The sequence below is a fragment of the Marmota flaviventris genome, chromosome 3 (genome assembly GCF_047511675.1).
Source record: "Marmota flaviventris isolate mMarFla1 chromosome 3, mMarFla1.hap1, whole genome shotgun sequence".
In the NCBI taxonomy this organism is placed as follows: Eukaryota; Metazoa; Chordata; class Mammalia; order Rodentia; family Sciuridae; genus Marmota; species Marmota flaviventris.
Window position 1 is genome coordinate 67279207 of NC_092500.1, and position 10134 is coordinate 67289340.

General features: G+C 49.1%; 1 protein-coding gene across 4 annotated transcripts; it reads right to left on the minus strand.

The window, feature by feature from the left end:
- Positions 1 to 1109: 1109 nt before the first annotated feature.
- On the minus strand, positions 1110 to 8350 carry Troap (trophinin associated protein). 4 transcript variants are annotated; one of them, XM_027950076.1, is made up of 15 exons: positions 8272 to 8350; positions 7867 to 8027; positions 7569 to 7761; positions 6922 to 7079; positions 6696 to 6833; positions 6423 to 6505; positions 5885 to 5937; positions 4942 to 5045; positions 3475 to 3606; positions 3284 to 3367; positions 3083 to 3142; positions 2684 to 2818; positions 1903 to 2536; positions 1442 to 1635; positions 1110 to 1292 (listed from the first exon to the last, which is right to left on the minus strand). In XM_027950076.1, exons 2-15 carry the CDS (start codon positions 8008 to 8010, stop codon positions 1245 to 1247), a joined length of 2160 nt encoding a protein of 719 aa, XP_027805877.1. In that variant the 5' UTR covers positions 8011 to 8027; positions 8272 to 8350; the 3' UTR covers positions 1110 to 1244. The 4 variants fall into 4 exon arrangements, with proteins under 4 accessions (XP_027805877.1, XP_027805878.1, XP_027805880.1 ...); XM_027950077.2 differs by having other exon boundaries at positions 8251 to 8296; XM_027950078.2 differs by lacking the exon at positions 1110 to 1292 and having other exon boundaries at positions 1542 to 1635; positions 1903 to 1952; positions 2087 to 2536.
- Positions 8351 to 10134: the final 1784 nt, after the last annotated feature.

Genomic DNA, 10134 nt, shown 5'->3' on the forward strand with positions numbered 1-10134 from the left:
GGAGCAAAGGGGCTTAGGGAGGGACTACCCCATGCACAGGTGGCCAGTGAAAGCTGAGAGGTGTTGGCCCTCCCCTCTTTGCCAGTAGCTGGGAGGCAGCCTCACTAGCAAAGCTCAGAAGCCCTGTCAACTTGTTAGGGAAAGACAGAAACAGGAACCCCTCTAGTGAACAGGGTAGAGGCTGGTCCTCAATAATGACAGTTTTCTCTTGCCACGCATCTCCTCCTCTCTCATCTCCATTTTCAGGCTCCAGCTTTGGCAGCCTTCCTGTTAACTGGAGGAACCAGTGAATTCTTTCCTCACATTTAAAACTCATTTTGTATAGTCCCCATTATACTCCTCTCTGGGCTAGGCCCTGGGGCTACAGCTGCTGTTGCCTCTTCTAATAAAGTAAGGTTGGGGGATTGTGTGTGGCTGTTTAACTTGGTGCAGAGTGAGGGGAAAATGCCCCCCCCCCCCCGCCCCCCGCAAGGACTCCCACTCTTCAGTATCAATCTGTCAGGATTAGTTTTTCCTGGCAAGGTCTGCCTATGAGAGAGACAAAGAAGAAGACAGCTCAGGTTTCTGTTCTGCTGTGAAAAGGAGGAATTATCAGCTCCAGGAGAACTTTGGGGCCTGCCTCTGTAGGCCTGGGTGATAACCAGTCAGAATGATGCTGACAAGGGAGAATTCCAAAGATCTGGGTATTATGCTTCTGCCTCTCCACCTAGGGCAGGAAGACAGGTGGTTACAGGGTCTTGCTATGTTGTCCAGGTTGCTCTTCAGCTCCTGGGCTCAAACAATCCTCCTGCTTCAGCCTCCTGAGTATCTGGGAGTACTGGTGCCGGCCACTGCAAGGGACAGTGAGAAAGTTCCAGCAGAGGAGCTCTAAGGGATGAGGGAATAGTTCCTAGAATTGGAACTGATCTCAAGGCTCAAGGAGATGATGATTCTGAAGCTGCCCACAGACTGAGCTTGCTGAGGGGGTGGGCTGGTCAGGAATGGGAAAGCTTCCTCCCTCCAGGCTGGCTTCCATCCTCTAAGCTATAACACACTGCCACCATGTGGGCAATTGGAGAGCAACAGCAGTGGTTGCCCCATTTGGACGCTGAAAACTCACTGGCTGGACATTTGGACACTTTAGAAAATTTATTGAAGGACAAAAGGATGTTGGCTCCCAATCCCATGGGCAGACCAACAATAAATAAGGGCTAAAGGAAAGGGGGGTGAGGTTGGCAGGACTGGAGTAGGTGGAGGGAGGGGCCTCATGATGGAGAGCCCTGAGGGGCTGCAGGATGAACTGGAATGAAACACTGGAGAAAGAGAAAGAAAGAAACATTGTTATATCCCATTGCCTCTTAGAAAAGGAGCCAAGGCCTGCTGCCACCTGCCTCCCCACCCCCACCCCACTTTCTGAAGGTTTGCTGTGCAAACACAGCATGGCCATGGTCTGTAGGCTCACCAGGGCATCCTGCCACTCAAGCAATGTGGCTACAGGGTTGGTGCAGACCCGGGTGGGTCCTGGGGGAGGGGCTCGGCTGGTGTAGAAGGCACACTCATCATCCAAGCAAGTCTCATGAGAGCAGTGAATGGTGGAGAGACATGCTTTGAGGCGCTGCCTCAGGGCCAGTGTCCGAGGGGCCAGATTGCTAGGGCCTGAGAGTCATGAAGAGTTTAGAGAAGCTCTGGAATCCCACACCCCTACCATGTACTTCCCTTTTCCCTCCCACAAGGGCCAAGCCAATTAGGGCACAAAGCTAGAGAAGTAGTTCCTCCCTTATTTCCAAGGGATCCAGGCTAGGACAGGTGGGATAACATTGCAGGGAAGAAGACCTGTTACCATGGGGTGTGGGGCAGGGCCTCACACCCAGTGAAAAAGATAGGACTTTCTTTGAATCCATTTCTTCCCTACCAACTTCTTACCTGCCTGGCCTGCCAAGGGCCTCAGAGACTGGAGTGAATGGATAGGGAGGCTGGCACAAAGTGGGTGTTGAGAAGAGAAGGTCAGGCTGGTGGTTGCAGGAGCCCCCTGACTGTAGCAGGGCCATGGGCTGGACTCTGGGCTTCCAGGTTCCAGGGAGCGGGCCTCTGAAACCTCCAGCTCTACCTTAGGGCAAGTCTCTGGGGATCCAGTCTGCCCCTGGGGGCTGGGTTGCAAGGGTCCAGGCTCTGCTGGAAGGCACGACTCTGGTATCTCAGGCTGTTCCTGGAAGGAAGTCTCTGGTATCTCTAGTTCAGTCCTGCAGCAGGACTCTGGGGGGCCTGGGTCTATTGGTGGGCAGGACTGTGCCACCTCAGGCTCTGTCTCAGGGCAGGACTGTGGTTCCTCACACTCCTCTGAAAGGATGGGCTCTGGAATCCCAGAGTGCTGTGATAATTCAGGAAGGTGGGATGTCCCAGAATTATGCTCTGGGCCATTCAGAGTTCTAGAAATCTCATCCAGCAGGGGCTGAAGTTCAGCAATATCCAGAGAGGAGGATCCATTTAAAGGAGTGTACTTGCCCATTGCCAGTCCTTCTATCTCCTGTCGCAACAACTGCTGCAGGATATTGATGCGCTATGGTGGGAGAGTATGCCCCAGTGTGAAATTAAGAAGCAGGTTCACAGTCTACCCACAGTTCTCTACCCCTATCCTCCCAAATCCCCCTTTCCCAGCTCTGTTATTGCCCAACAGTCATCAAAGCTGTTGTCCTCATAGACCCACCTGTATCTTTAGCTTTTGGAGGTTGAGGGTCCTGTTGGGGTGAGGTCCAGAAGAACTTGCCACAGGTGGTTTCCCAGTCCCCTCCTGCAATCTTATACAACTGTCCTGATCAAACAAACGTACTGCAATCTGTTCCTGCCACAAAAAAGGAAAGGGGGCAGGTGAGAAAGCCAAGTAGTGGCAGGAAAATCAGTCTGAGTGCTATGCTCAGGAGGAAGGGATCAAAGTTCCTAATTGAGAAGTCCTGGACCTAGACTAGGAGGTGCAGGAGAGAAGCAGGGAGGATACAGAGACAGGCAACTTCTGAAGACAAACAGCATACTGGCCTCAAACTGCCAAGCCTCCAAGTCAATGGGACAGCAAAAGGGCTTTTAGCATGGAAAGACTTCTGATACTTACCCAGGGCAGGGCAGTCTCTTCAGGGCAGGACTGAGGGGAGAGGCCACTCAACCATCGGGCCTGTGACAGAAATGAGATGTCAGCAAGGCCCAGCACCCACAGATGGGACCCTTGTCTCTCTCTTAATTCTTCCTGTACCCATCCATCTCCTTCCTTCCCCAATTTTGGTCCATGCTAGCTGCATCCACTGCCCTCTCTTACCTGATGAACTCTGGGGGCTGATGGGATGGGTGTGAATTGGGTTTTGGGTCGAATGACGAGGCGACGCAACACTGAATGTGAAGTCTGGGGAGAGATGTGGATGGCTGAGCAGGAACAAAACCTATACCTAGCAGGATCTCTAGCCAGACTGTTCTGCTCTTGCCCAGCCTCTAGGACTTGTTGATACAAACCACAACTGGAAGAGCAGGAGAGGGTACACGCTGAGCCTGTCCAAAGGGTGATAGGCCAGTGACAGAAGGTGGTATCACAGGGCCAGGAATGGACTGGGCAGGGGAGGGCATCAGGTGAGCATCATGGCTGTCCTATGGAGAGGAAAAAAGTAGAGAGTGATCTCTTTCCCCTTTGTCTTCCTGTCTTATTCTCACCGCAGCAGCCAATGTGATTTTTTTTCAAGACTGAAGTCAAATCATGTCATTCCTGTATTCATTCCTTCTCCCCATGGCTTTCCATTCATTCCAAGTAAAAACCAAGAGTGTGCACTTGTTTATAAGTCCTAACCTAATCTGATCCTGTTATTGCTGTAATCTCATCTCTCCTTACTCTGCTTCAATCTGACTGGCCTCTTTTTTTTTAAATTTTTTAATTTTTAGATACCAGGTATTGAACTCAGGTTCACTCAACCACTGAACCACATCCCCAACCCTATTTTGTATTTTATTTAGAGACAAGGTCTGAGTCATTTAGCACCTTGTTTTTGCTGAGGCTGGCTTTGAACTCTCAATCCTTCTGTCTCAGCCTCCTGAGCTGCTGGGATTACAAGTGTGCACCACCAAGCCCAGCTTCTGACTGGCTTCTCTTTTCTCCAAACACTAGGCACATTTTCTTCTTAGGGTCTTTGCATCTACAGCCCTTTTGGCCTGGAATGTTCTCCCCTACATATCTGCATGGCTCATGCCCTCAATTCCTATCTTCACTTAAACATCATCTTCTCCAAGAGAGTCCTCTGCCCAATCTACTTTAAATTGTGATAACAATTCCCTCAATACCAATGTCCCTTTAGCACCTTTCTTTTTGATACCAGGAATTTAACCCAGGTGCTCTACCACTGAGCCACATAACCAGCCCTTTTTATTTTTGAGATAGGTTCCCACTAAATTGTTTAGGGGCTTGCTAAGTTACTGAGGCTGGCCTCAAATTTGTGATCCTCCTGCCTCAGCCCCCCAAGTCACTGAGATTATAAGCATGTGCCATCATACCAGGTTAGCACCTTATTATTATTCTTTTTACAGAGAATATCACCATCTGACATCCTATACATTTTACCTATGTGCTTATTTTTTGTCTCCCTCTTCTAGAATATGCATAGTACAGACCCACACTCAGTAGCTGGTCAGTAAAATGTCTGTGGAATGAAGGGATGCCAAGGATCAGATGTGTCTTAACCTCAGGACTGATCTGAAGGTGATTCAAATATATAGCAATTTGTGACTTCTCACCCCAGGCCCCAGATACCTGGTAAAAAGAAGTCTTTCAGTCCCATTCTGAGAGGGGTTGGGCCCATTTGGGGCCAACTCAGACCTAATAGCATCCTGAGGCCCAAGACTGCCTGGCATTACCCACAGTCCTCAATGTAGGCCACTGCAGTGAAATTCCCTAAGTATCTCCAGTACTCCCCACCCAGGAGGATCCCATCTCACCCTGGTATGTATTATCTCTCGGGTTTCTCTTAATGGTACTCGCTGGGCCAGACCCAGGAGGGCCCCTCCTCCTTCATCTGAGTTAGGGATAACCTCAGGTTCTCCTTTAGGGAGAGAGTAACAAGAAGACAGGAAATTTGCTGTAGTATCTAAAAACATGCATGAAAATCTGGGATAGGCCTTTGTAGCCTCTTAAGAAGGTACACCAGTTTAAGGGCCCCCATTTGCCCTTTAGGGCAAGGACCCATGCAGCATCACCTGAAAACCCAATACTACCTTGAAAAGCACTTAGCAATCTGAAAACTGAGTGGGCTGTGGGAGTGGTAAGGGTGCTAGGGGCTGGGGACACAACAGAGTGGAAGGTCAATATTACAGAAGTGTCAAGGGATAGGGCAGAAATGGGGACACAAATATAACTGGGTCAACCCCTGGACCATTCAGAAAGTCAGTTCTTCCATTTTTTTCTCCTCTCTGTGCTACTAATAAATGGGTCCTTTACTCTATCCACCCTCATTACTACTCAACAGTTCACATGACTACTACTACTACCAACTATTGGGGATTGAAAGGGAGACTGTACCACTGAGCTACATTACTAATTCTTTTTTTGAAGACAGAATCTCAGCTAAATTAACTAGGCTGGCCTTGAATTGGCAATCCTCTTCCCTCAGTCTCCCTGAGTAGCTGGTGGCATATACCACCATGCCCAGCTCTCTTCTTCCTTCTTTATTTTTAATTTTTGCAGTGCAAAGAATAAACCCAGGGCCTCACGAATGCTAAGCAAGTGTTCTACCACTGATCTATATCTCTAGCTTTCCTCTTCTCTGACCTCCCTGCCTTCCCACTTCCTCACCTCAGTCCCTAAGATTGATGAGCTTTTCTTATTTCTCTTGTTGCCTGCTGCAAGCAGCCCCATTCTCTCCCCAGTGCCAGACACACTCACCTGCCTGCATTGGGGTTTCCAGGTGCAATCCTGAGGCCTGGTTGATTGAAGTTCTGATGACAATAAGAATAATAGCAGTCACTGAATACCAACTATGAGCCTGGCATGTGCCTTATAAACATCATCCCATTTCACTTTCACGGCAACCTCTAATTATGGTGAAAACAGGATATGATACAAAATGGATAGATAAAGAAATCAAAGCTCAGAGAGGTTAGGGCATGCTTGCTCAAATAGTAGTGGTAAGGGTTAGGAATTAAACCCAAATCCCACTTATTGCCACAGACTGTGTTCTAGCCAAAACAAATAGCACCTTACCTTTTTATCCCTCTCTTCTTCCATGTCATACTGAAGTCTGATTATGAAAGCCTGAACCCTATTCCAAAGGCTCAACTTGGGCAGTCACAGGTTTCCCCCATTCCCTCCTAGGTTGGTAGAGTCCCAAAGCTAGTGAAAGACCTCAGCTCTGGAGACCCCTGACTCAGATACTGGTTCATTCTTTTCTATATCACCTTCTCCCATATCCCTTCCTTCTCACCGGCAGCTGCCACCTGTCTCTCTTCTTAGCTCCTGTAAACTGGGACGGGTGGTGGTGTGAAAGGAAGGTCCTGAAGGTGGAATCTGATCCATAGAAGCAATAAATGAAAGCAGAGTCAGAGCTGGACCTAAAGCTTTAGGCCTCACCACCAACCCCATATTCCTTAACAGAATCCCTTGGCCCTTCATGAGATACCTTCCCTTCCAGGGCCCAGCTTTATCTCTGGAAGGGACTCCCAGAACACTTGAGCACCAGCCCTTCAAGGGCACTCACCAAAGCCTCTAGCCTCTGGGGGCACAAAGTCCAGCCTCGGGGTCCTGGTCCCTCAAGCCTTGAGAAGCATGAAGCCCTGGCAGGGTCTAATTGGTGGATGGGGGTTCTGGGGGCCAAGTATGCAGAGGCCCGAGCACCCTGGGAACACCAACAGAGATTATCAGCACTAGTTGGGGATTCTTTCCTTAGTCCACCCCCAACCTGATCTCACATCCTCTCTCATTACCTGGCCCCTCCGGGTTGTGCCTCCCTGGCTCCCTCGAACCAGTACTCTCTGTGCCAGACTGGACTGGCGCCCCAGGGGACAGCTCTTCACCCCCTCACCTGACAGGATGGTGGCCAGAGCTGCAGGGTCAGTCACAAACTCTATGGCCCCTGGAACCTCTGTAAAGTTAGAGGAGAAGAAAAGGTGAGAAGGAACAGGAAGGGGAAGGCTGAAAGGCCAAGAACCCTAGCATAGACAACCTGATGGACAAGAGTAAGCAAAAGAGAGCCAGATGATTGAACCCACCTCACCAAATGTTCACAGAACTTTACATGAGATACTCTTCTAAGCACTTGAGCCAAAGATAAATAAGACAAAGCCTCTATCATCAAATTATTGAAAGGCGACAGACTCAAGATAGAGTATATACAGATTATAGAATAAATATTAAAAAGTATTAGAACAGAGCAATTGATGTGACTGGGGGAATTGGAAAAGACTTCAGAAGAGGACATTTTGCTGAAGGAAGGAGAGGGCTTCTAAGAGCAAAGAGCTTTCCTGGAGCAGGAACCAGGAATCTTATAGTAATCAGATGACCAGGGGGAGTGCAAAGCCCCCAAACCCCACTGGGCCCTCCCCATTCAACCAAGGAGAACTCCACCAGGTACCTGTCTGGGGAGGGAGCCCAGGACCCACATTTTGTCTCCTAGGGCTAGATCTAAGCTCTTCCAAGGGGTTCCGGAGCTGAGTGTGACCCATCGATCTTTGTGATTTCTCTGTTTGATGCGTGATTTTCAACCTGGCGCCTGCTGAGTCAACGAGGGGACGTTGAATACTGAGCGGTGGCTTCTGCACCAATCTCTAGGGGAAGGGGAGGACAAAAAACTGGGATTCAGCTTTGGGGTGCAGTACTAGTGTGTGTTGCCTCCTAGTAACCACTCTCTTCACCTACCAGGATCCTCTTACCCTTGGATCTTGATTTTCCTGGTCCAAGACGCACGATTTGACTGTGGGGAAAGGCGGGCGTCTCTGAGAGCGAACCGGAATCTTGCTAGGAGTGGGAGATACACCCCGGAGGAGCGGATCCTTCTTGGCTTGTAGGGAGGTCATGGCGGCTACAACTAAGACTGGGAAGAAGGCAGGCAGGATCGGGATCAAAGTCAACCACTTCTCGGGGCAAGAGTTCTGCCATCCCTTATACTTCCACCTCCGCCCCAATCCATGCGTTCAGAAGCCCCTGCGCCTGCAAGGCCGCACTTTTGGCTGCCACCTCCATTCACCCCGAGCTTGCTCTTTCCCTCAGGACCGCGAAGAATTCTCCTCCCTATGAGGCCCCGCAGCTTCATTCACCCCAGGGTCACTCTGCCACACCTTCCCAGGAAACCTTCAGGGTCGCCTCCACTTTCTTCGCTTTTCCCCCGATTCTCTGGGTTCTGCTGCTGCTACTTCCCCAGTTTGTAAAATACGCCAAGCTCCTGATTGGCTCGTCTGCGCTGCCGCGGAGGCGCTTGACACATGACCCAGTTATCCAATCCGCAGGCTTCGGAGGAGGGACCAGAAGAGGAACTAGTTTTCGAACCGCTTTCTGGCTAAGAAAAAACTGACCCGACTCCATCAGCCAACCCGAGAGCCGAGCGCAAGTGGAAGGCCGGCGGGCAATGGGGGTGGACCTTTCCTAGGCTGGGGAAGGGGTGGTGCTTTGAGTCTGGGCCGCAAAGGGCTTTGTGGCATTCTCGCGATGTCTCAGGACTCCTCGGCAAGAAGGCGCCATGGCATTGTGGGAAAGACTGGTGGTCCTCGCGGTTGCTCCTCAAGGTGTCGGAGGCAGGCAGGAGTCCTGGACCCACTGCGACCGTAGTGTGGGACCAAGCTCAGAGGCCGCCATTCCAGGCACTTACAGAAAGCATGCGCGTGTCCTGCCCGGAACTCAGAACAGTCCCAAACGGGCAGAGAGGGCTGGACAGAATTGAATTGAGCTGAAAAAAGAAAGAAAGAAAGAAAGGTAGATGGGTTGGGGATGTGGCTCAAGCGGTAGCGCGCTCGCCTGGCATGTATGCGGCCCGGGTTCGATCCTCAGCACCACATACAAACAAAGATGTTGTGTCCTCCGAAAACTAAAATAAATATTAAAAAATTATCTCTCTCTTAAAAAAAAATAAAAAAGAAAGAAAGAATTTGCTCACTTGGGCCTAACAACCTGATGAGGTCTGGTCAGACATAATTTGCTGGGACTCAATTAACACCAGATTGACTGGCTTCTCCAAGCTAGGGATTTCCCCACCTTCAGGTTGCCTTTTGCAAACCTGGAGGATTGCTGATAGAGGGCTCACCTGCTAGATCCTTGAGTTGTTTTTTTTTTCTTCCTTAACCCAAGAGCTTTCTACCAGTTGTCGCCCTTTACTTTTGACTTGTTTTTTGTTTTTGTTTTTGCCAGGGCGGGGGTGAGGTGGGAGACAGGCTTCCTAAATTGCCCAGGCTGTCTGGCTGGCGTGGAACATGCAATCCTCTTGCCTCAGCCTCCTAAGTAGCTGGGATTACAGGCCAGCGCCACTGCGCCAGGCTTCCCATCTTTGACTCTTAACGAATATTACCTTGAAGGATCTTTAAAATTCATGTACTTCTTCATATTCATTACCACCACCTCAGTCCACCATAATCTCATCTAGAAAACTACAAATTTCCCAGGTGATACCGCTATTCTTTTGTCTCCAAATTAATGAATTATCTTACTGATTTAAAATAAAATCTAGTAGTTGTTCAGAATGATTTTATTTCATTTAGTTTCTTAGTCTTAGTTGGACAAGATACCTTTATTTTACTTATTTATTTATTTTTATGTGGTGCTGAGGATCGAACCCAGCGCCTCGCACGTGATAGGCAAGTTCTCTACTGCTGAGCCACAACCCCAGAGCCACAACCCCAGTCTTTTTTTGCTTCAATTTTGCCTGTTTATGCCTCCAAATTGATATTCATTTTTCCTTCCTCAGGCCCTCCTTGAACTCTTCTACCCACAACCCATCCCAATCTAGTAAGATTCCTTGGTTATATTCTCTCAAGCAGTAGTGTTTATTTTCTCTGAGCATATATCTCAGTTGGTAATTATATATTCATCAACATGAACATAATAAATCTTGTTTATTAATTTTTCTCTCCTGATAGTGCTTCAAGAGAATGATAAAGGTGACCCTCTATTTTTTATGTACTGTCAATTTTCAGTGCCTTGCATTGTGCCTT

Bases quoted from the DNA above. Each gene is read 5' to 3' on its own strand.
- Troap (XM_027950076.1), bottom strand. From the start codon at position 8,010: ATGACCTCCCTACAAGCCAAGAAGGATCCGCTCCTCCGGGGTGTATCT. The intron at 7,080-7,568 runs GTACCTGGTGGA...CTAACTTTACAG, and splicing joins TGGGCTCCCTCCCCAGACAG to AGGTTCCAGGGGCCATAGAG. The intron at 1,636-1,902 runs GTAAGAAGTTGG...CATGACTCTCAG, and splicing joins GCCCTTGGCAGGCCAGGCAG to GCCCTAGCAATCTGGCCCCT.